General features: G+C 41.2%; 1 protein-coding gene across 2 annotated transcripts in view; it reads right to left on the reverse strand.

Moving 5' to 3' along the window:
• The window catches only part of XPR1 (xenotropic and polytropic retrovirus receptor 1), a 104,205-nt gene that overhangs the window by 74,633 nt on the left and 3,156 nt on the right, over positions 1 to 26,416 (reverse strand). For both annotated transcript variants that reach the window (XM_080348527.1, XM_080348526.1), the window contains exon 2: positions 22,223 to 22,274. In XM_080348527.1, the coding sequence (XP_080204653.1) occupies positions 22,223 to 22,274 (52 nt within the window). The remainder of the gene's footprint in view (positions 1 to 22,222; positions 22,275 to 26,416) is intronic.

Genomic DNA, 26,416 nt, shown 5'->3' on the forward strand with positions numbered 1-26,416 from the left:
CCTCTCTCCTCCTTCCTTTCACTCCACAATTAACACTAATACATCCCACCTAGAGTAGCAATTTTATCTCCAAGCAGGATAACTACAGGAAAAAATCCCTCTAGGGTTTTAACAGTATTTGCCACATGTGTTTCTTGGTTTTCTAGAAGTTACTGAAGAAGGTGCCCTTCTGATCACCAAAGAAGATGCCCCAAGAGTCAGAACTGTTCAGACACTGTGGGCTAGAAAAGACCAGTTTTCAAATAATGCTTTCTGATGAAAAAGAGAGATATATTTCAAATTATCTTGCATTATCCATTCAACCCAAGTGATCAACGAGAGAGGTTTCCTTTAAAGAGTTATGAGATTTTAAGTAACATGTGCAATATTCCATATATGCTAAAACCCCATCACTACAAATGTTATAACAAAGAGGATACATTCTCATTATTTCAGCAGCTATTAAGTCTCAAATGATCACAGTGATTTACTGGAGATCATGTCAGCAGCTTTTCTTAACTAGGAGATACAGCTGATGCTCACCAACACGGACCTGAAACAAATTACCAGCTATGAAAATGGAATAAATATTGGTTCGATTCCTTCTATTTTTAAATGAAGAACAATCTGTTTTTCTTTTACCATTCTATGTTAAGCTACTCTAGTTCATGATGTCTCAAAACAACCCATCAAACAATATATGTTAAAGTTAGAAAATGCATCCCATTTAATTATGATGTTGAGGCAGTACGAGCTTCAAAACAGAAAGAGGAGCGACCTCATAAGATGTTCAGCTAAAATAAGATGAAAGTTGTTATAAGAATGCATTCCAGCTTCTAAAGACTTCTAATTTCTGTGTAGGAATCAAATTTAGATTTAAAGCTCCTTGTGTTTGAAACTACACTAAACTCTCAGTCCCAAACTCCCAGGCTACAAACAGCCATGGATCTGCCTGCACCAGACCCGTGACCAGATACTCCTCTTTGTGCACACAGACGTCTGGCAACTCTGAACAGTCCAAATATCTCAGAAACAACTTCATTCTCTGACTACATGATGCTTCACAGAGGTAACTAATCTCCCGTAGCAGCAAGCTCACTGGATACAGGAACAACCCCAGGAAAATCACAATGGAATTGGAAACTCCAGTGACATTTTCATAATATACCTTAGCCCTATATTTATACCATTACTCAGTAGTAAATAAGCTGTTACATAAGACAAAAAAATTGGAAGCAAGTTCTTCATGGATAACTATTATCCCCCTCCAGCACCACAATGCAACAAACCAAACTCATCTTCCAGAGCTACTGTAGGTTAATTCTGCTTTCTTGTGTGAGCCCAGCTACCAGCAAACAAACCACCCTCGACCACTTCTTTCTACAGAAAAAATAAAGTAAATAAATAGCAAATTAGCAGCGCCAAGGCCCTTCCACCCTTCTATGGAAACCACATCACGAGCTCAAAAACTGCAGAAGAGAGACGGCAATTAAAGCCTCACGCTGTCAAGAAATGAGGGAATAAACCCCTTTCCAAAGCAGTGTTGTGCTTCACTTGTAGTTAGTTTCACTCTCATTTTATAGAGACAGTAACACATATGGTCCACATCTAAAAACAAACTGGGCTCTTACTTTAACCTCAATTCTAAGTTTAAATGCTGGAACCAAGACACCAAAAAAGCATGCGGAGCGCTCTTCAATTTATTCTTGATTTATTTTTCCCCTGCAGCCTATAAAAAATAAAATAGCAATAAGAATAGGTTACTAAAACTTCAGGCAGCCCACTGGAAGTGTTGCTCATTTTAGGTTTGGTTTTGTTTGTTTATTTTTTGTTTGTTTGCTTGTTTAACTCATCTTTCAGTGAAACATGGTCCAATGGCTAGTAGAAAATTAACGGGTTTACTGTTTTATCACAGAAAATTCACCAAACTTTCTGAAAGTTACAGAGATTCCTCTGCTCTGTTGCCAATATAAGCCATGATTTCAAGGCACAAAGTCCCTTTAGTTGTAATTGTGCAGAGCGAAGAAAAATCCCACTTTTTTTAGACTGGGAATGAGCCTATGCATTCCTCAAGTAACACTTTTACAGAAGCCAAATAGTTTTTTGTAACTTCACACACAATCTTTCAGGCTGCCATCTACTCAACTCCGTCCTCTGGAGTTACGAGACATGGAAGCAGCTCGAGTTGTTTGCAAATACACAACAGAAGCTTTGCACCGCCCAAGTACTTCAGAGGGTCTTTGCCAAAAACTGCCCACAACACTCAGAAAACTCAATTGTTTCATTCTGATCTGAAAATGCCAGATTGTATTTTAAATCAGACTGCCTAAAAGCCAAGGGTGACAGAAATTGGTGATTTGAAGAGAGGGAAGCCTGGGGTTAGTAGGTCAGGGAGGTTCTCCTTCCCCTCTGCTCTGCCCTGGTGAGACCGCACCTGGAATACTGTGTCCAGTTCTGGGCCCCTCAGTTCCAGCAGGACAGGGAACTGCTGGAGAGAGTCCAGCGTAGGGCAACAAAGATGATGAAGGGAGTGGAGCATCTCCCTTATGAGGAAAGGCTGAGGGAGCTGGGGCTCTTTAGTTTGGAGAAGAGGAGACTGAGGAGTGACCTCATTAATGTTTACAGATATATAAAGGGTGAGTGTCAGGAGGATGGAGCCAGGCTCTTCTCAGTGACAACCAATGGTAGGACAAGGGGTAATGGGTTCAAACTGGAACACAAGAGGTTCCACTTAAATTTGAGAAGAAACGTCTTCTCAGTGAGGGTGACAGACACTGGCCCAGGCTGCCCAGGGGGGTTGTGGAGTCTCCTACTCTGCAGGCATTCAAACCCGCCTGGACACCTTCCTGTGTAACCTCATCTGGGTGTTCCTGCTCCGGCGGGGGGACTGGACTGGATGAGCTTTTGAGGTCCCTTCCAATCCCTGACATTCTGTGATTCTGTGATTAAAAAGTCGACAAGTTCTGAACCTGTGATGGGTCTAGTGAAGAATAACTCCACCTACGAGATTAAAGCAGTTTAATGCAGCCAAGACCTGGTTGAAGCAACGCCATCCATCACCACAGACAGCACTTATTCGCAAGTCGTATAGAAAATTACTCATGTGTTAATACAGTGTGAGACTTTCATGCTATCATCACAGTTGCGAGTGGCTAAATTCTGGTAAAAAACAAACTAAGCAAAAATACAACTGCAGCAGATATTATGAACATGCAGTACCCTCCTGCAACTGAGTAGCATGTTCTGGGGTGTCTCACCAGGAATTTATTCTCTTAAGAGTATTCTGTACTACATGTATGCACACTAGGAGTCAAGAAATACCAGCACAGGGTGAAATTTTGACCAAATAAGCCCAAGGGTCCAAAGAACAGAACCATTAGGTCTGCTTACAGCCTACGTCACCATCACAAGTACCAGCTCTTCCGACCAGATTTAAGTGGCGTAAGAATGCCATCATTTGTGACAGCACAAAAATCAATTTCCACAATTCTGCCGGTTGAAATGAATATAGTTTTAAGCTCTTTTATTATACAAATGAAAATTAATGGAAGAAATGCAAAAGTAACCGATAACTGAAATAACACTACTTTCTACCCCAAAACTTTTCCCTTCCAAATCCCCCAATACCAGGTCTGCAAGTGAATCCTCAAGCCTGGATTGCAGAGATAAGAAACTTGGGCAAACAGACGAACACCACAAAATTACCTTATTTGAAGACGTTAAAGCAAAAATACGCAGCACTGAGGGAAGCATTTTCTTTTCTTTGAATGTTACTAACCGAAGGCTGCCAAAACAGATAACAGATGGCTTGCATTGGACGAATGATATTCAATATCCATTGAAGCTGGAGCTGTCTGAAGAAGTTTCAAAAAAAGTTTTCTGAAAGTTAGAGAGACCAAAAGCATCCAAAGGAACATCAGGCAGATTCAAACAGAGCATTGAATTGCAGCAACAGGCTTCCTGCTGTGGCAAGAGCAGATCTCTGTCCTCACGGATGTCCAGCAACACCACCCAGGTAGTTACGGCACATACAGCACCAGCCATCCTTCAAGGAGAGATTTATCGAGTCTTGAAGTAACTCAGAGCTTGGCCATTACCTTAAGAATTCACCACTACTGCACACTCTAAATAGCATCTGCTTAAAATCAGACAGGCTTCCCTTAGTAAAGGACTTGAAGAGGTTAATCTACAATTCCTATCCTTTTGTCTAAAACAGACATGTTAAAATAGCGTGAGTTTGGTTTGGGTGTATATTTGGTTTGTTTTGAGGGGTTTTGGTGGTGGTGGGTTTGTTTTACCTGAATTAAGTGCTGACATGGATTTCTTGTAAGAGGAGGTCAACCTCTTGACTCAAAACACATTGAGATCATGAGTAAATTGTAGCCATAAATCTTTCCCCTCCAGTTAGTTTCTACAATCAACTGAAGAACAGTATCAAGAATACCCTGCAGATTTAAATAAGAAACGTCAATTTACAAGATGTAAATAATCACTTTTGATACAATTTGGAACATGACGATAATCTCATAATTCTCTAAGCACAGCTGCATCCTTCTGGAGTCAAGCACAGCCTTCCATCAATGTTTTAGTCTCTGCAATCATCTTATTCCTAAAGTTCAGGTGCTGTCTCATTTTAGGTATACCATATTTTTACTTCAAGTAGATATTCATACTGCTACTGTAAAACTATAAAAAAAAATAAAATCCTGTGTGTGCAGCTCTTGCAATTTGACCAGGTTTTGAAAGACTGCCTAAAATTAGCAGATCTAGTTGGGCACTTATTTCCATTGCACTGGAGTCATTCAAATCACAGTCACATGAAGCCTGTCGTTAATCTGAAATCTTGACTGTGCTCGTTTTTCCCTCAGCTTCATTTTCCAAAGCAAGTGAACTGTATGATAAGTAGTTTAAATAAACAAGTTTCAAATGAGTTTGCTTATGGATCAACCTGACACAGGGCCAAGGTTCTACATGGTGATGCACCAATTTTCTCCCTTGTCTTATCATGTCTTCCTCACTCCTATTTAATAACATTTAATACCACTAATGACGTACTCAAGTCATTCAACAACCGAAGAGTGAGAGAGCTAGCATTATCTGTTTTATCAAATTAAATATTTGTGAGGGAGCCATTCTAACTCCTGTCTGATCTATGTGCATCTACCTCACTAAGCTGTTCAAAGAGCAGAGTTTAACAATTAGCGCAGGGTCATGGCACATTAATGGATTTTACTGCACGCTGTATTATATCGGTGTTCAGAAAGATTAATGGCAGAAAACTGCATTAATTAATCATCTTAATGAGCTTGATTGGTTCTCTAAAGGAAATGCAAGAACAGTTCTTGCCTGCAACTGGAGAATGTGCCCCATGTCCCTCGTACCGCTCTGCATTCTGTGGTTACTACACTGCACAAACACAGCTCGCCCCAGCGTCCCGCAGCCTCCCGCACCAATGTTCTACCTAAGACCACTCTGTCTTTGTGAGAAACATCACTGGGGCTTCTCTCTTCCACGGTGGCAAGAGGAAAAGAAGCAACAACAAAAAATAACCCACTAGCATTGGGAGGTAGTAGTACAGTGTTTAGTTCTCAGATCTTATTTACATGTAAAGCTGCAATTTCATAATTCCAATGGGACCAGTTCTGCTACTCCCCCTAGGTACCATTCAAGACTCCAAATTAGCACTTCCAGATAGAGTAACAAAGACATTTTTAGGTTCAATTTTAGGTTTATTTTCAGTTTGCAGATGTATCAACAGCTTAACTTCTCCCTCTTCACTCAGATGGAAACCTTCCAACAAGCATTTTCAAAAGACATGCTTGGTACTAAAACAAATTAATAACATACACTAAAACTCCATTTTGGCAAATCTAAACAAACTCTAAAGTGCCAGTGTGCCTTTCTTTCAGCACTCAGTGACAAAGCGCAGGTGAAAGCCATTTACCACCCGAGTCTAACAGAGGTTTACTCCAGACAGCAATGAGCAGCCTAACTCTGGCATGATTATCAAAAAGACAAACCATCAGATATAACTTCTCCCAAGAACCTGGTTTCTCTGCTCCTGACGTTATGGCTTTGGTTAGATCTAGAGCTGAGCTTCTCCTATGAGGAAATTAAACATCTGTTGTTACCAGTTTCAGCTAATAACATCCTACTCCTCCTGAACAGAAGCTGAAGTTGAAATGGAAAGACTCAGGTTTACTGCTCTTTAAAATACACTTTTACAAATTACGACCTTCTTTTCTCACTGCTTCAGTTTACATATGTTAATAAAATTAACACATCTTCACTCATCTTTCTAACATTAAACACTGAACGAGGTCTACACAAGAGCCTTATCTCCAAGTCCACCTCAGAGAAGCTACCTGCAACACAGATGTCAGAAGCTGCCTGTAGTTTGAATTTCAAAAGCAGCTCCTATCAGCCCACATCAATCACAGGAACATATAGATCTGTTTACCTCTGTTTGCTTCTGAGAAAAGATTTTTGCCTTTGTAGCTGTAAAAAAAAGTTTCTTAAAAACTATATTGATTTTAACAAGAGCAAGAAGCACTCAGATCAACAAACCAAAACCTCCATTAACCCTTGGGAGAAAGTCTTGTAGCAAGTTTTTCAGCCCTTCAAATAAGCAGCTGCCAAATAAAGACACCCATGTATAGTGGCCATGTGTTAACATTTGACCAATCTATATTTTGCCTTGTGGGGGCTAAAATTCTTAACAGTCACACCAGCTGTCCAGATGCATTTCAGGAGAAGCCTTCCCTTAGGCCAGGTATCAAGTATTTGTCATTATACCTATTTGCCCTGAAGCACACAGGCATGTCCTAGAAGTCACGTAATTAGAACAGTTAATGAATCATTTTAACACTGCAAGTCCTTAAGGGTCTTGGGATCTCTACCAGATTTCATGAATTTCCAACTGGGTATAGGGGAGTAATGAAAAAAAAATCCAGATGATTAAAGTTTCTTCCACAGGATAAATTTACTTATAATAAATCACTTCCAAGATACTCAAATGAAGTCACAGCACCACCAGGGAAAGCTCTAACACACCTTCATACACAAACAGCAAGAACAGAGAGAAGCCAGTAAGACTTTTTTTTTCCATCCTCAAGCTTGTATTCAGATAAAGTTCTTAATGCTGCTGATTAAAGCTAACGACTGAGTCCAAATCAAACGAACAACACCCCTCGCCTAAAAGGAAATGCTTTAAATATGTAAAATGGAACCTCAGGTTAAATATAAAAAATTTAAATATTAACACACAGTGAAATGCCTGAAATTCCATTGGACTCAGGGCAGAGCAAGAGATGCAAAACTTGGAGGGCTTGCAGCACTGGCAACAGGTGACGCAGACAGCGAAGGGGCAGGAGGACAAAACTCCCTCGTGCCATCTGTAATAAGCAGAGCATCATGTCCTTGCTCTCTGCCAGCACCAACTGCTAGGGAAGCTTAAAATGAAGTTCATTATAAGTAAATTTTGACCCCAAAATGAGCTACAGCAGTGAACAGTGGAATAAGGTGCAATCTGGCTGTTACGAGCTCATCTCCACAACTGGAACAGTCCTTCTGATGACTCGTATAAGATGCTTCCAGAACAAAATTAGTCCAGTTGCTACACTGAAAGGGAGTTTTAAGAGAAGGGAAAAATAAAGAGGGAAGTTTACAGAGAGCAGCTCATGGAAAACAGAAAACACCAGTGGCTTAACTGATCAAGCGCCACAGAAGATCCCAAAGCAGGAAAAAATAAAGAAGAGAACAACCTCGAAGTCACTCAGAACCCACAAGCAAATATTTTCATACTTGTCAATCATGACAAAAATCATGATCAATTTTCTACAGCCTCAGCCTACACTGTTCATGGTTTCTAAGAGAATATAGACAGGCATGCATGTGCCTTTTTCAATAGCTTTCACAGGCAACGAGCTAAGAATGATAACTGCCTAATTAGACACACATCAAAGCTTGTATTTTTCAATACTATAGAGCCATATCCAGACTTTCAACAACACTTAATAGAATTCTGCTAAAAAAAGACACAAGAAACAGCCCATCCACTAAATTACCCAACTTAACCTTGGAGGCAAGGCAGGACAGACCTTTTTCCCAGATGAGAGACTTTTGCTTAGGATACAAGCAAGTTGAGATACCTTTAAGTTAATCTGGCAGACGCACTTTAACAAATGTAAGGAAACGATGTCATGTATAAACAATGTACCAGAAAGCAGTAAAACCTCTGAGCTTACTGATGTTATCTTACTTTCCTCTATAAGAAAGGCAGTCACGGTGCCAACAGGTTTACAAGATTTAATGTGTGAGGAGTGAACGAGCTCAACACCATCAATCTCAGGTTTTTCCCCTTGCCAAGTGCCAAACCTCCTGCAGGAACTCACCCCTTGCCTAGAACCCAAACCAACCTTTTCTGCTTCTTCCTCTTCCTCCTCCACTCCCCAGCAGTTGCACATAATTTGAGTTTAAACTCTTGCCCTAAAGTTTACAGAACATACAAGTGTCTTCAGTCACTGGACGTTAAATTAGCTACCAAAAAACCACGTTACAGACTATGCTATTTTGTACAACAAGATAGAACCAGAGTCAAAATCAGCTTGTCAAAGATTCAAACACCATCTCCTATTTCAGGCATAAAATTCCTCACTACGCTGTAAGGAGAAAGCTATAATAAAAATAAAATCACAAGAGAAAGCTATTCAACAAAATCTGCCTTTAAATATGATCCGGTATCACAAATGCTATTTGTTCTTTGCGAATGTAACCAATTTGACAGAAGCAGTAACTGGAAACAGATTGTAGTTGGCACGTTGACGTATTTCCACTCTTGATTTAACAGGGAATTCTTCAACTTTTTACTGGTTTTCTAACTTGAAATAAATTAACAATGAAAGAGAAGAGATGAGGACCTCACTGTCCACAAAGAAGAGGCCACAACTTCTAGCAGCTGGTTTAGTTCTTCAGCTGGCTCTTTCTGGATAGGGACAGCCAACATTTCAGCAGATTGAATTCCTAAACCACTAGATCAAAGTTCGTGCTATTTATTTATTTCAACAGGTCACAGAAACTTTAAGACTTGCAGGAGTTTCAATTCAACCACGGAAAAATCAGTTTTACGTGCACAGATTTATTGCAAACAACCTACAAATGAAAATGCTTAGGTGCAGAACATGGGGGGGAAAAGTATTTGCTCTAAAAGCTGTTTCTTTTTACATTAAGATTATATTGACTGATAACAATATATACAGGTGCAGTTTGCATTAATAAAAGCAAAAAGAGTGCCTTTGAACATAGCTACCTAAATGAATGCCATTTAGGTGAGAATATCTGGAAAATGGAAATATATGGTAGGAAAAGACACAACCTGACTGCCTACCTACAGCACAAAAGGCTACTGTAATACATATTTCTAGCTTCACATACTTCTCTATTTCGGTGATAAATACACTGCTTAATAAGACAGACATAACAGGCTTTACATTCAGATTATTAATACGTATGTGTAAAACAAAATCCCTCTTTTCTTTATACGAAAAGCGTTCTGAAAACCCATATCCACAGAGGATGCCCTGTATTCCTTACAGCCAGGTGAAGATCAGCTTTGCACTGGGTATAGAACTCTATGCAATACAGCTTTCTGATGAAAGTCAACCCGTTGTTTGGGCTTTGAAATACAAGATTAAGTATTCCAACAGAGCGAACAGCATATTATTCATATCATCCTGTCGACAACAAAAAGCCCGTCAGTTCAGGTAGGTCTGCTTCAGAGCTGCCATTTCTCCCCCCTCGCCAGTTTAGTTCCACGGCAGCAGCATAATCCTCCTGCTTTGATCAGCTGCAAAACTGCTTGTTGGAACCAGACAGACGTGGGGAACAGTCACATCCTGCAGTCAGCGATCTTCTCGCAGAGTCACCATCCCAGGAGTGAGCACCGAGCAGCGAGTAACAGATCCCTTAATTAAAGATCAAGAATATCTGTAAATAAGTATTTGTACAGAATGCTTATTAAACAGGCCACTTTTTATTAGGATCTGGAGAGATAATTTGTCTCCCACACACCGAAGGAAAGCACGGAAGATTAACTGAAGGTTGGTGGGTGCAGCCTTGGCTCTTCCGCCTCTTCTCAGAAACAGCCACGGTTTTTTCAACCCAACCGTGAACTTTCCTCTCCATCAACAAATAATTCCACCCAGCGTGGCGTACGAGAGAGGCAACGGATAAAAACCAGTCACCTCGCTCACAGACAGCACGGTCCCTGCTTTGTTTAGGTTTCAAATACCTATTTGAGCCTTTGTTTTCAGTACAAACACCCTCTCATCAGGCTCCAACTTGGAAATCTGAAAAAATCTAGATAAACTTTCCAATGAAGATCAGTGCAACGTTATGCAAATCAGAAAGAATTAGTGCGGTGTAAGCCAGAAGCTGCAAGGGCAAAGCTGCTGTACTCACTTCCGACACTGCAGAACTGAAGCCTAACTAAAAATCTAGAGTGAGACTTAGTATTAAAAACTCTTACCAACTAAAACCTTGAAAGAATAAAAAAGACACAGCATGGCCAAACGATGACCCAAACCAAATCTGAATCCACAAATGAGACTCAAACACTTTAAACAGAGAAGTTGCCGACTCTGACCATGCCCAACACTGAGACAACTAAGCATAAAACTTGGAGCGCTTCCTCGTTTTTGCTAATTTGTGTAAATGTAACTGAAAAACAGAGGACAAAGCGGCAGTTCTCAAGCAGTCCAAGATGTATTGGCTTAGCACAGCCAAAGGGCCGGAAAAAGTAAACATAAGAATGGGAAGAGAACTCACAGTGGCATTTTCTCCGTTCCATTAGAGCCAAATGGTGTTGTCTGAAAAAAAATTAACTGAAATAATACCATCTCTTTGGGTTACAGTTACAAGCTGCTCCTAAAAGATTAAAAGCTGTATTAACACCGGGCAATCTTCTGAGAGGCTTGGGGTTCACTTCCTCTGTTCAAAACTCTCACAGCAGCAGAACCACGTGAAGACTGTAAGGTCTGATGAACATTTGCAAGATAACTCCAGGAAGTTGTGGTATCTGACACTATGTCTAAGCTTCTTCCCCTCTTTTTTTAATTAGAATATTTCAAGTGGTTTCTCCTGTAATTGGTATAAAGAGATTTTACAGCAACACTATAGCACCAGAAATTGAACACTTCCATTCTGCAGACTACACTTTAACAAAAAGACTATTTTCAAACTCAAACTGAAGTAACTGCAAAACATTCAGAGAAAAGAGTGTAAGTATAGAGTGCAGTTGCATGTAAATCCCAGCTTCTTGCAATATTCAGAACAAACCTCCCTGCAATATTTCAGTTTTGCACTTTCAGCACAATTCAGTATAGGAGTTAATAAAAAAATCAAGTGTTTGGGTACCAGAAAGTTAAGGCAAACTGAAAGCTAATATTTGGAAGGTTTTCTCATTGTTATTCAGTATTCAAAAAAAATTCAAAAGCCCACAGTATCAACAATAATCTTGAGGTTCTTGTGCCTCTTCCCTTCGCTACAGCAGGGAATCACCCCTTTATCTGCTATCGCGCATGGTGTTCGTCCAGCAAAGGTAACAGAATTGCCACAGTGGCTGGGAGTCATAACAGCATCTCTCCACAAGACCAGCAGAGGTGGAAGTTATGATGGGGAAGTTCATAAAGCAGTATGAAAATACAGATCCCAGCCTTTTCTACCCACTCTAAGGAGTAAAACAGTGCACATAAATGAAAATCTCCAACAGACATTGACCTAGTTAGGTACGAAAGAGCACATGATGCCATAATTTCTCTTCCGTACTTGACAGGTAAAGTTACCACACATCTTCAAAAACAATTATTGTACATGAGACCAGCCACCATAAGCCACATGCCACAGCTGAACACTTCCCAAGAGAGCTAAACAAAATGAGAACGGCAGCCAAGGATAAGCAGGTGATGGAGGAGAAACATCTTCCCAAACTCACCCCATTATCACCCATATACCTCAGTAACCATGAAATCACTCCTGAAACCAACAGAGAATGGCAAACCCCGTTTATGCTTACCACATAAACAGGACTCAGTAAAATTGCCTCCTGTGCAATTGCCATGACTGAGGTCTGCTGCCTTTGGTTTCAAAATAGCCAGTTAACATTTTTACGCAAGTCAGGTAAAGAGACCAAAGCCTTTAAGCACAGGCTATAAAGCACTCGTGTGACTACTGAAAAAACAAACTAAAGGATTTGGCAACCCAGCCTGACTACATTACCAGGGGTGGGGGAACCTTCTCAGCTGGTGAGAGTTCCGCATCAGCAGTTCCTGACTGACAGCTGGGCTGTACCCGCTCCCTCTCCGTGTCCCCAGGGAAGTAAATTCCGCGTCTGATGACTAATTCATTACTGGGATTTGTGCTTAGGCAAGTCCAAGCTCAGATCACGCACCTTCCAACGCTGAATTGCTCCTCAGCCAGCAGGCGAGCGGGTGCACATCTGCTCCATCTAGAACGCAGCATTAGCATGCGGCCACATCAACCCAGCTCCATCAGCTGAGAACAAAAGCTGGAATTGAATCTGTCGGAGCTGGTTGAAAGCAGAAGAAACTGAAAGGGAAACTAGTACAGATCAATTCTAGCTCAGCTGCATTTGGATTTCTAAAACTGGAGTGGAAAATTTGGAAGACCTATTGAAAGCTCTTTAGCAGTACCTTTGGAGCCTTTGAGACTCAGTAGCAAATTAATCTTCCACTGCAAGAAGACATGGGTGCAGCTAACACCAGAGCCAAAGACACCAGCCAGGGAAGAACAGTGTCCACGTACACACAGAAACATGAGCCAGGAACCAAAATCAGCCTGGCAAGCTCCACTCCACAGTGCAGCCCCAACCCAGCTCCAGGCAGGCTGGATGCACACAGATGAACCTCTTCACCTTTTGCTTTCACTATCCTCCTCGGTCCTTCCTTCGCTATTCTCCTTGGTCCTTACTTCACTGTCCTTCTTGGTCCTTCACTTTCTAAGGCTTCGCCACAAAGACGACATCTGCTCAAGAGTATCAAAACTGTGGCAGGCTCCCCATTGCTGATGCATTGCTAAAATTCACACCTGATATGGGGTATTTTTGCAGGATCTGAGGCGCTCACCAAAACCAGCAGTCACCTTACAGCCAGGAAAACTACAGCAGATGGGGCTGATCAGGTGTGGGAAACCCTACAGGCTCGCCACCCTGTCTCTAACCTCTCTGCTTCCAACTGCTCATCATTTCATTCACAATCCATATTTTACCGACTTACCCTGTGAAACATGAAGCTTCAATAAACAAGTCTTTTTGACATCCTACTAATTAAAACCACAAGATAAATGAATGTCATGTGTTAAGATCATCACCTACAGCATTTGAAACCCATAAACACAGCCTCTACACACACAATTATTACTTGTGAGCACTGATGTTAATCCGGTTCAATCACAGATGAGCAAAAGGTATTTTGATTTTTCTCTTTGCCCTCTCTGGGAAGCCTTCTTGTCTCTAGATTACAGTGAATTGTAACCCCTTAAGGGTTTCAAAAGGACAAAAAACTTCCAAGAAATTATTTCCTGCACCTGTGTTCACTGAGGTCCGAGCAGAACCAAGGCTTGACCCAGGCTTCTAATGGAGAAGTGTCTTCTGTGGCTGGGCAGTCACAAACTGAACCTTTGCCTTGGGTTGCTGCAGAGCTCAAGGACCATTTGGCCTATACAAAAGACTATGCAGTAACACGGCTCTCGGTTTATTTTCTTGCTTTCTAATTGCTACTTCTGTTTAGGGAAGACAAAGTCACACTAAAACACTGAAGTACAAGCCGAATTCTATTCAACTATTTATAGATTTTACCTTAGAGGTACATGGACCAATCTTGCTCATTATTACCCCATTTTACTGCACTGCCTGTGACTCACTCCTACAGCTGTGCTCATAATGGAGCTGCCTTTAAAAAGCACCTGGATTCACAGATTAGCAACCACACTGTATATGCTGCTGATGCCCCGATGCACAGCATTAAAAAATACAAAAATATTCTGAATGAACTGATTTAAATGATTGATCAACTAGAATAGGAAACGGCGCAGGCAAAGAATGAAGGTTTAGAGCAATGATGCCCATTTTTCCCTATATCTGACACATTATGGGACTGACAACCAGACAGGGTAGTTGGTCATAGCATCATAGATTCATTTCAGAGCAAGGAGCTCAGCAGAGCTGTCCTGGGAGCTGGGGGGGACAGGACACCAGCAAAGGTGGTACCAGAATAGCAGCCTTGGCCACACGTCAGAACAAGTCTACAACTGTGGGACAAGACAGATCCCGAGTTAACAGCTCTCTCGTGCTGATCTTCTCAGCTTCTCTGTGCTTCCCTCCACAAATACATTAGGAACATTTATAAAAGCATGCTAAGCAATTACAGTAAAAATAAAACCAAGGTTATAAACACAGTCTAGGATGCCAAATTCGCCTCTTCTTGCTATTTAGAGCTCACATTTTAGCACGCAAAAAAATTCTCACGCACCCCAAAATGTGTGCCTGGAGCCATATAGCACATGCAAAATAAATTGCATTTATATTACCATGTTATGGCATGCAATTTCCCTTTTCTCAATCACACCGCCTGCCTCTCTTGTTAAGTCAAATTGCCTGTCAGCTTCTCATCAGGAAGTAGAAATGGGTTTTCCATCTCCTAGGAGACAAACACGGCCTCTCTCTCTGCAGAGGGGAAGTTGTGGAGCTGCTGAGCACACAAGGCAAGAGCCAGTGCCCACAAACAAGCAGGGGCTGGGCTGTGCTCGTCCTGGGCTTTGCACCATCCCAGGGGCACCGTGCCCGCTGCAATAACCACTTCAAAACGCAGATTCTTCTGTTTTCATACTGTTTTCCCTGAGATTTTTAGCTGAATGTACACAACTCTGACGCACAGTGCTGCTGCCTTACAACTAAGGAGCTTTAGGTATTCTCGTCATACCACGCATTAGTAAAATATCCTTTATACCTCTGTGGTTTTCTTGAAGCTACTCCCCTTCTCAGTTCACAGGGGAACAGAACCATAGGATCAGACTTTTACATTTAGGCTGTACTAAATCAGGAGAAAACGCTTACCACACTCAACAAAAGTAGCATAAAACTATCTAAATATATTAACTGAATGGGCAAAAGTGCAATAAAATAAATACTACTTAACTCTTTTTGGCTTTGTTTGGCTGAGGTGTTTGTTTCGCTTGGTTGGGGGTTTTCTGTTGGGTTTTTTGGGTTTTTTTTTTTTTGAACTGTAGCTTTGTAAAACTAAGATGCTGAAATTTTGCACTTTTTCGCTGTAATTAAAGATTATGTATTTACAAAAAGCACAATTACATTTTAAAATTAATTCATTATCTACTTTTACTAAAAAGGGGTCAAGCTGCAAGGCTACAGACACTGTAAAACAACCCAGGTGAAATACACAGCTAGCCCTAATTTTTACTTCAGGAATCAGGAAAAAGAAACACGACCAGGAATGGTTTTGCTTTTCACCATATCCTTGCTAATTTTAAAAGTACTTAAAGAGACACATGTTCTCATGACCCGAGACCATCACTGCAATAGCTGCTGCACAGTGTGGCCTTACAGCAGGTTTAGGTGACACGACTGCAAGAGGGTGCCAGGGACAGTCTTTGCTCCTCTGCCCCATCATGCAGGGACATCAGGACTCCATAGGGTATTGGCGGGTTGGCCATTTCTCAAAGGCATCTTACAAGCAGTTACGATGTAAAAGAATGAGATTTCCTTCCAGGGCCATTCTGCTCATTCCCTTGCCCATAGCATGCATTTTTAAAGAGAGAGAAACCAACTGAATTTAATTCATACTGCATTATTCACCAAGTAGCCACAGCCTCATCCAAAAATCTTAATTGCCTAATAATTCAAGTCACCTATTTCAAATACAGCTCCAAAGGAATGACCAGAAACCCAGAGGCTTCTTCCTACACGCACGCTAAATCTTGCTGTTAAGATGTCTAGTGCAGTCTTTTCTTGAACCAAAGCAATAAATACTGGCCTTTTGTATATACATGTGCAGTGCTTCCTCATGTCTACAGCCAAAATGCTGTTTGATGTTTCGCTGTTGTCTCAGGAGTGCTTCATAGAAGGCACCGCTGTCTGTCAGTCTTCCAGCTCTGCAAATCTTTTTCTGCTTTCTAAGCCTCGAGTTTTGACCGCTAACACGAAGCCTGGCACACGCCGCTTAAATTACAAGCACCGTTAATTCCTCTAACCACTAAAAAGGTAGCAGACGGGGATTTCAAATTACTGGAAAGCAAATGCAGGAAGGAAAATGCACAGTTGAGCATTTCTAATGTTGCTGTTACCCTACATACATCATCAAGGAATCACCTACAGCCCTTCTGCAGCTGAACTGATAAGCACTTTGCAGACTCACAAAAGAAACCTGCCTCTAGATATAGCCCTTTCATATAGGCCAGCCTTGGCTACCAGGTCCAGCTTTCACTGCTGCCTCCTGAGCCACATACAGCTCCTCCGTTATTAACTGCCCATCCCTAAGCCTTGAACTCTTTGGTACTCTTAGGACTCAAGTTCTTCACATGGTGTGAAAGCCTCAGAGATCTGTCAATACATCAGAAGACAGGGGAAAAGGAATAAAAGACTTGCTCAGCCATAATACGAGCTCCCCAGCTTGTGCACACAGGTGAAGCAGCCCCAGGAGCTGGCCTGGGGCAACTGGGAAGTGTGAGGAAGGCCAGTTATTCTCCATCATTCCAGCTCTGTATCTTACCTGCCCTTTATTCCAGAGCCACATTATACTAATTAATGGTTAGGCAGAATTCAATCACTTGGTCCTCCATAGCCCTGGGGAAGTCACTATATCACTATATCTGAACAGCAAATGGCGCATGTCGGTACAACACAAGCACCGTGGTCAATCTCGCTGTGGACACTGTGCTGCTTTCAACAGCAAAATTACTTATACATGAGGACATGGTGCACTATATTTTCATAGAGGCATCAGTTCTCCAAATATTTTGGTGATCATCCAGCTGTTCTCTCACACTACTCCACACCCTGTTCCAACCACATGCACTGTTTACCTTTGAAATTTTACTGCCCTAGGGTAAGAGAAACCAGACTTCACCTCCTTTTCTAAACACTGGTATTCAGCCAGATTCTCCTCCTGTTCACTGGTTGTATGCTCTGGAAGCTAAGGTGTTCAACAAGCCAAATAACCTGTTTTTCTAGAGCTACTCCAATACCTGACATCAGGTCTCCAAATGAGGACAGGCATGGGATTTTATATATTTTTATATATATATATATATACACACACACACATACACATTTTTACATACTAGTTGTAAATATGAAGGCCTCCAGACAAAATTACAACCTGCACAGAATCGAGGAGCAGCATCTGTGGTATAGGACACCAACCTTCTGTCACACGCGTCTTTCAGATGGACACGGATCCCCATGTCCTTGATGGGTGTGCAACAACATAGTGAAATAAAGACAAAGCGTTCATCTGCTTGTGGCTGCTGCATGTGAGCTGATGCAAAGCAGTTCTGTTGAAGACTCCCTTAAGCTTAAACACTCCCACGTAAACAAAATGTGGACCTGCTACAAAGCAAGTTTACACAATTGGAAATAAATGTTTATTTTGAAATCAAAAGATGACATCTGCATGCATACAAACCATAAGCCTTTGATCAACTCTGCAAGGCATGTCTGCATATAACATACAAATATTGTCAGCCTCATAACTTCCTCTGGAAAAGAAGAATGTGATTTCCCACACCCTGCTTATTCACTAAGGTTACTTATCACCCTCAAGAATACTACTTTATTTATTTAGTAACAGAAATAAGTCCAAACTGAAGATTAGTAGCTGTCAGTTAACATGCTAAGTGCATTACAAAGGAAAGCAGAAGCAAGAGCGTAACCATACAGGACACGCTGCTGCTCTCGGGATGTCCCATATCTGCACCTCTTGCTTTTCTAATCTAGTAATAAGTGAACATACAGATTACAAGTACCAGTGGAGGATCCCCATGACCCCCAATGCTTTTCCCCGACCAATCAAACATTATCTTAATGTCACCTATTAATTTTGTACTTGAGTTCTATTCCAAAGCATCTCTACTCCCCACTCCTGCGCTCTCGCACCATTCCAGCCCCACACAGCCCTTCACCAAGGCGTGATCCTTGTTCAAAAGGTGCCGCTGGAATTCGAGGTTAAGGTTAAGTGGAATAAGTCACCTCCATAATAAGACGATACAACAGAACGCTCTTGTACCATCTGATATTACAACAACAATGTTTGTTTACACAAGTATTAAAGGGAGGTTAAATTTCAATATCTGAAAGACAAATATTCTAGGAAATAATATTTAGAGTGGACCCTGTCCATTCAAGCAGATAATCAGAATGAATAATTTACAGCCACACTTTCATCTCCATCGCAGCTGAGAAGAGCTGCATCGTAAGGAGCTTGGGGAGATGCCGACACATCTGTTCACCGAGTGGAATAATCGGGAGGACTCCAAGCAACAGTGGTCCAGTAACCTGTTTTACTTAGGTGACAAAGGGGACAGCAAGCAGTGGGAGGAACAAGGAATGTAAAATAAAAAAATAGATAAATTAAAAAAAAATCAACATGCTCATGGTGAGGTCAGTATTTGATGCTTTTATGATACAGAGAAAACAAGTCCTACACTAGTTTTTCACCTCTCAATTGTCACAGCTTGTTCCTAGAGGTAGCCCAGGGTGGAGGAAGGGTGCCCGCTCCCACGGACCTGGCACACTTGCACATAGGCATTCCTGTCTGCAACGAGGACTCAGAAGCTGAGAATAACATCAGGGGAGCACCAGTTCATCCATATTGCTCCAACAACAGCAACCATCACACAGCAAACAGCGAACAAAAGCAAACACGCATCAAAGAATCCTCCAAGTCCCATCATACCGCTGGAAATCAAGCATCATTTGATACTTTTTCCAGTGATGTGTAATGAGATTGAATTAACAGACTAAGCACTAATTTTGTACAGATGTTGCTCAGGTGGAAGGACGGTGCAAGTTTCATCAGGGGAAAGCCTTGTGAAAAGATGATGAGCATCTGGAGGAATAACCCTGGCACATAGAAAACTGTTGTTACATTTTTTTCCCCTGCCTGTCTACTTTGTACCTTTGAACAGATTAGAGGAATCTATATGTACAGCCAGCAACTGCCAAAAGAGACATGCACAGGGGCTGGTGTAACTCTCATGAAATACAAGGAGCTGCAGCACCTCGCAGTAGCGTCAGGGGATGTATATAAACCATCTCCTCCTACCATACAGCCTTGGCACGCTTTGCTTATTCACATCTACATGGTTTTTACTTAACATTGCAGCCTGGGTTTGTTACTGGAAAATAGGAAAAAGCAGATGGGATCAGGTATGATTCAATATAGCACAATGAGAAGGGTCACCATATAACTAGGTACCAACAATTGCACAATTTAGAACCAAGATTCTGTTCCCTGAAATGCTTTGCCCACTAAAACAGCACTAGGACCATCCATCAAGAGCTTAAGAGTCATTCTAAAGTTGGCTCTGTTCTCCTACAACCCAACCATGAACAAGAGTCTGAAATACAAACCAAATAAAAAGCTTTTACTGATGGACGGTTCACCTATTGCCTGCCTTGTCTATTACAACTTGCCTTGGGTGGGTAGCACTTTTTTTTTGGTTTTAAAGTGTTTCCAAAACGCTTCCAGTGTTCTACTAAGCAACACAAAGCATTTCTGTATGAGTACAGATTTTACCAACTGATGAAATAGGCGGCCTGCAGCAGAAATCTAAGGAACTCATTCACAAGTCCTGAATTACACATCCAGATGAGCAGAATAAGAACCAGGAGCAGCCTCAGCTTTGGTGTACCAAACTCCCTTCGCTTCACAGTCCAATGTATTAACTGGAGATTAGCTTTACAATACATGTAAGGGAAATAAAACCCAACTGTGCGCATCTGCAGCGTGTGTGTGATCAACTAGATCAATTAGAAAATGGATTTTACTTGGACCTGTCTAAAATAAGATTAACATTAGGCTCATACTGGGAAGCTGGGTTTCAGTACCACACTCCCGTAGTTTCTGTGCTAAGCTCAAAATAACACAGAAGGATCCGTCACAAAATCCATATTAAACTGAAAACATGCTGAGTTAAATGTCAGGGGTTCAACACCATTTGGATCATTTCATCTCAATCTCAAAGTACAGTACAGAAGAAGAGACCAAATCCGCACCCAAAAATCCCAAACAGAAGACACTTTTCCCAAGTAGAACAATGTTAAGTCACTACTTTCCTTCTGTTGAGGTTTCTAAAGCATGAAAAAAGTAGAAGCACAAGTTAAAATTATTTTAACATTTAAAAGAACATACAGAGACTTTTATACTATTTTATTCTTCACCTTCTCTCCCTTTGCCAAATATGTTTACACGCAAACATCACTGCACATTACAAAATATCAAGATATCACAAGCAGCATTGAAAAAAAGAAACCAAAATAGTGCATTATAACACTTTGGAGTTTTATGGGCTAGGAACTCAAAGCCCACCTTGAAATTCCATGTACCACAAGGAAAATCCATCAAATTTTATTAGCACAGACACCATTTGCTGCCATTGTCAATAATAAACTGATGAAGAAAAAAGAAAACAAAAAAACCACCAAACCTCTTGTAAATGCTCCAGTCTTCCATAAAACTAATGATGGATTTTCAACAAAACTGGCAAGTTGTCTTTAAAAGTTAATAAAGATAGTCAGTTCGGCTTACACAAAACACTTCAGTTCCTTTTAGCTAGAAAATTGATTTTGTGCTGTGGGGGAAAGAGGTTCTCTAGGTTTATGGGATTTTTAAGCAATTTTGCCACTCAAAGAAATAAAGTGAGACTTCACTCTTTTGCCAGTATATTGCTGGCAAGTTTGATTCAGTTTTCCAAAAACAACCCATATATTTTAGATGATGCTAGGACCATAACCTTTACAAACGTAGCTCTAGGACCCGCATTTTAGAGGAAAGGATTATTGATTTAACAAAATTAACAGGCTGTCAAGTGAGCAACCAAGCGTCAGCTTAAACCCTAAAAATCAGACCTGTCTGAAGTGAAGTTTTCAGCTTAGACTGAGCCTCTGAAGAATACAACCAAAGATTGCCCCATCACACACACACACACTTGATCTATCAACTTTTGCAGTTTTTGTTTTCAAATTCTAATCAAAGAGCAGGCAGAGTTAAATCTGAAAAAATGATATTCCTTATTATTTTAACTATGTCATACCTCATTGCCCATTTTTAATCGGCACCAAGAAAGTCATTAATAAGCTAACATTAGTAGTGACTAGCATTATTTATTTCAGCCAACTGATGCAGTGGTTGTTCTTCTGCTCTATAAATATGCAAGAAAGAAGCCCAGAGCCACATTCAAAGAGGTTTGTGAAATGAATGTTGCACTGCAATGAAAGTGAAAATAACAACAGTAAGGAGATTAAAAAACAGCTTGAAATGAACAGAAAGGGCAAGAAAGTAGGGAGTGAAGCAACATAAAGGCAAAAACTATTCAGTATTTCAAAGACAATGAAAAGAATAAAGAAAGGGCTCTATTGAGAAATTTGGCGCGGATCATCACTTAATTAAACCAACTATTCAAAATGCACTGAGCTTAAAAACAAATACTGTACTATAATAATCTAGTTTGAGAACTCGGTGGCTGTAAACACATGCAAACAAGAAAATATACTCATGTTGACATACGAGAGGTAACACGGCATTCGGGGAGGGCACAGAACGAAAGGACGAGACTCTTCCAGGCCAAGTCACCAGTAACGAACAGGAACCGGTATCTCTCTAGCACACTTATCTCCCGAAGCGGCTCCCAGTCACAGGAAAACAAAGGTCTATTCTCAAATGATGAAGAGAGTACTTCTACCAGTGAATGTCCTTATAAGCAAGAGGAATCCAGCTGTTGAAGTCCCCAACTATACAAAGACATTTGTTGTCCTAATGACAAAGGACAAAGAGTTCTAACAATCAAAAATAGCACGCAGGCTATGAAAGGCCAGGCATTTGCCCATCAGTGTATGAAGTTTACCAATTTAGGAGGACTGAGGACAGAAAAGTAGCAGGACTACTTGTCCAGCATCCAATGCCAAGAAAAACATGACTCTCGGTTACAATTTGCTTACCTTCTATAGAAGGGGCCTGGTCCACAGCTGCATATAGCATCTCTTTCAAAGCCTGTGAGAAAGAGCACAAGGAACACAGTTACTATTAAATAATATTATATATACACACACATTGTTTCGATATGCCTGTTTGAAAACAAAAGCAATTAAAGCCCTTTTATTCTTCAGAATGACACAGAAAGCTATGGAACATGATGCCAAGGCTATCACACACGAAAGAAACACAAGTTCACATTTATTGACTGCTTTGTCTAAAGGCTGTTACCCTACTAATCTATCAAATTTATTCCAACTGTATCCTTCAACATCTTCCTTTGGAAAAATGTTTCCCAGATGATAGGGAGTTAAAGGTTTTACGTTAATAAAAAAAAAAACAAAACACAACACACAAACAAAACAAACTACACAACATCGCGTGACAGAAAGGAGTTTGTCAAGGCAAATGGAGGAAAAGCAGCCTCAGGGATTTCTTATCACTGTTATATAGGAGTACAGAACTACACATACATTCTAAAAGCTGAAGACAACATGACGAAGGAGATTAGGGAACCAGGGGTGACGGCCTTCTCTTGAGGTGAAAACTGAAGGACAACTTAAACACTGGACAGAATTATTAACTCGGTCTCCATGTCCTAGAGGCACCGTGAGCTGCCTCCCGCAGACCACAGGACCAGCCGCTCACCCATGTTCAGGTGCTGGTCCAAGAGATGAGCAGTGCAGGCAGCAGGACCAGGGGGCAAGGTGGTACTACAGCTCAAAACAGAGCACCCCCAGCAGCAACCCCTTCTGTGAGGGGGCCAGGAGGGAGGCACCACATCAGAAACCTCATCACTTGCAGCTCCTTTTCAGAAGAGCTCTTTTCAGACAGCTATTAAGTTGCTGGTATTTTTCCAGCCACAGACTAAAGACTTGTGCTCTCTCACATCACAAGTGCAAGAAGCAAATAAACTGAATTTGGATCAATAGCTGAAGGGGTAGGTTGAACCATCATTTTGGAACTAGAAGCCACCAGGAATGGCCTGTTCCTAGTGCTGAGGGGATTTGTTTACACACCCCCCACATCACTGAATATAGACAAGCATCTTAATGCACAGACCAAACGTGAATGTGCTTCACACACAGCTGTTTTACTCCCTTACTTTTGAACCCACAGAAATCTAACACACAGAAGTCATTCAGGTCTTTCGAGTTCCTGCCTCTTCTGCCTGTTTCCCAACATATTACATACTTCTATAATCCTACACCTCTGCCTTGACCATCTTGTGTGTCTATCCATATATCCTCCAAGGTCAAAACATCACAACCTAAACAACAAATTCCCCAGTACCCTCAAGGCAAAACCCACAAGCTCAGCAGCTAGAAACTCAGCACAGTTGTAACACGGTGGTTATGATCCTGTTAAGTAAATATAAGGTCTAAAGGACACGTCTGTTTATCACAAGATATCCCAGGTGGCAGGCTGCACCAGCAGCTCAGACTTCTCTCAAAGGTCTAATTCCTGAGTCCGCAGAGGTCTCAACAAAGGTCACTTGCAGAATTGTTTTCCAAACCGAGCGACCGCTGGATGATTCCAGCAGCACAGATCTACCCTCAGTGCTTCCTTTGAACCCCTCCCAAACACTGGCCACCTCAGTCCTTTTCCCCCATGACTCACTGGCCAGCAGCACATGATCTGTCTACATGCATGGAGTGACCAAAAAAGCCTTCCCCCTTTTTCACCCCACTCGTCATCTTCGCCTACCTGTAACTTTTTCCATGAACCACAACCACGCGGCACGGGATAAACAAACCTGAAGACACAACAAATTGAAAGTCCATGTAGTATGAACTCCAACCCTTAAGCCACTCAGAGGTAAACTCTGTTTTTAGCAATCTTTTTTTTTTAAAAAAAAAAAGAATAAAAAGGACCACAACACTGATGGTCTTGCAATAAATCTTGAAAGTTGAAGGTGTCAGTCTTCCCACCAAGCTCTCCCCATGCAGACTGACATACAACAATCTGGCAGCTGCGGGGCAGCACATTTTGTTATTGCTTCCCTGACCTATATAAGTGAATAACCCGAAAGTAAAAGACTCAGTGCTCCTTCACACCTAAAGTATTTAGTCCTCTAGGTTACAGAATTTTAGAAATCATTGTTTTCACAAGTTATCCATCACTGTCAACTTCAAATGTTTAAGAATTACCCTTTCTGCCCTCAAACTAAACAAAAAGGGTTCTTTCCTTGCTTGACACTGTGCTGGTGATACACCTTGCACCTGCAGAAAATGCACATCAGACCACAAACAAAAAGAGCAGCAAGAAAATACACCTAAAATGCAGATGTCAAACCTCAACAGCAAGCAAATTCCAGGACAAAATCCTTAAAATGCTGGAACAAAAGCGTTGTTTTAAACAAGTAGCTTTCAAACTGCTTACACTCTTCTAAGCTCATCCAGTAACACCCAGAAGGACAACCAGGGAAATAGCACACCAGATTTGTGTCAGGAGGTGGCATGCCAGGGTGTGAAGTGCCTATCATGAAGCAAGGTTTGACGAGCAGAAAATTGGCCACCTCCCAAAAACCAAAAGCCTGTTTCTGGAAGAGAGACTCCAAAGGCAAGCAGGGTATGTCAGCTACCCGGATTGATTTCCCCACCTACTTCCTGATGTAGATTGTGTCTCAAATACATGATTTCCAAAGCTTAGCAACCTGTTTCTCTTCTCCAAAGGCAACAGTACTTAAAAAGCTGGAGAGTCCTTAAAAGGGAAGGGAAATCACCTGCTTGTACCTTTTACCAATCTCTCCCATGGACTTTGCAGCCATCATAACTCTTCTGATTCTCCTTCTTCCCTAGATGCTGCAATTCCAAAAGTATCACGCACTTTCTTTCAAAATACCATCAGACTTCTGCATCCAGATTAACTGAAACAAAACTGCAATCTGGCAACTGTAAAATTGCACCGAATTTCCATCAGCCGGACATACACTTACGCTTAGAAGTCTGAGCAGACGGAGCAACACTCTCCTCTTTCTCCTACAAGCACTCCAGAGATGGACCCGAGAGCAAAGCAATCTGCAGCATGATTTACAGCTAAACAGAGGACCAGCAGCCCAGCAATCTCACTGCATCTAAAAATTGGCACTACATGCAAAAAAGCATCACCTGAAATTAATCTGGATGTTACCTTTATTTGTTTGGTACCACGTGAAAAAGATAATTCTGTTGTCTGACACACAAAGACGGGATTTTATTTGTTTTTGTGGTTTTGTCTTTACACCAAAGGAACTGAAGAGTAAATGAATGGTCCAAAACTTAAGGTTTTAAGACAAGAAGTCCAGGTGAAGGCTACTAAGTGTACAGGGCACTGCCCAGGTAAGTGTGTGAGGCAACCAGCAGCCCACAGACTGGCACAAACCCCTAAAACCACTGCTCACCCCATCTTTGCACAGAGAAGGCAACGGGTACAGAAGCTTGAAGCATTACTTATCACAAATAGGAAGTTTTCAGATGACGGATGTGGAAGTCAGGACCAAAGCCATTTGAAACTTCAGCATGTTTAGTGTTTAACATAAATAACAAGCATTTCCACAAATTAAGCATTTGTCTATACATTGTTTTAAACTGAATTGCAACCAGGAAGCAGCCTGATAATGACACTCAATGCTCCAATGCTAAAAATGCCCCTTTACATTGTCATTAAGTCTTACATTACTGCACTGGTTCTTACATAAAGCGCTCCTGATCATTTGCACTGACTGAGCTTCCAAGAACCATCAGCTGGGTTGAGTTTATGTAGTAAATGTGACATAAAATTTGCATGCTTTCATGCAATCTTTAGAATGGAAATTTGGAATGGAAAGTCAAATGAAGTCAATCAAGGTTTGTGTAAGGCTCCATGTTGTGGACTCTGTCATGGCAAATGTCTTTGCAAAAAGCTGAATGAGAGAGAATAGCATGTGCCATCATTTTTCCTCCTTTCTACAAGCCTAGAGCTCTTTCTCAGAAAGTAAACATGGAGTAGTGGTCACTGCAGAGTTTTTGATGAAAGAAAATAAGAATCTAAGCCATAGCTATCAAAGTATATCTTCCTTTTGGCTGTTTAAAGAGAGTGAATGAATTTTTATCTCTAAAGCTCTTACACCAATCATGTATCTGCCCTAAGTCTGGGCAACTTCCATACTTCCTACAAGCACAGTTACAACACTTTGACTT

Source organism: Nesoenas mayeri, assembly GCF_963082525.1.
Source record: "Nesoenas mayeri genome assembly, chromosome: 8".
Classification (NCBI taxonomy): Eukaryota; Metazoa; Chordata; class Aves; order Columbiformes; family Columbidae; genus Nesoenas; species Nesoenas mayeri.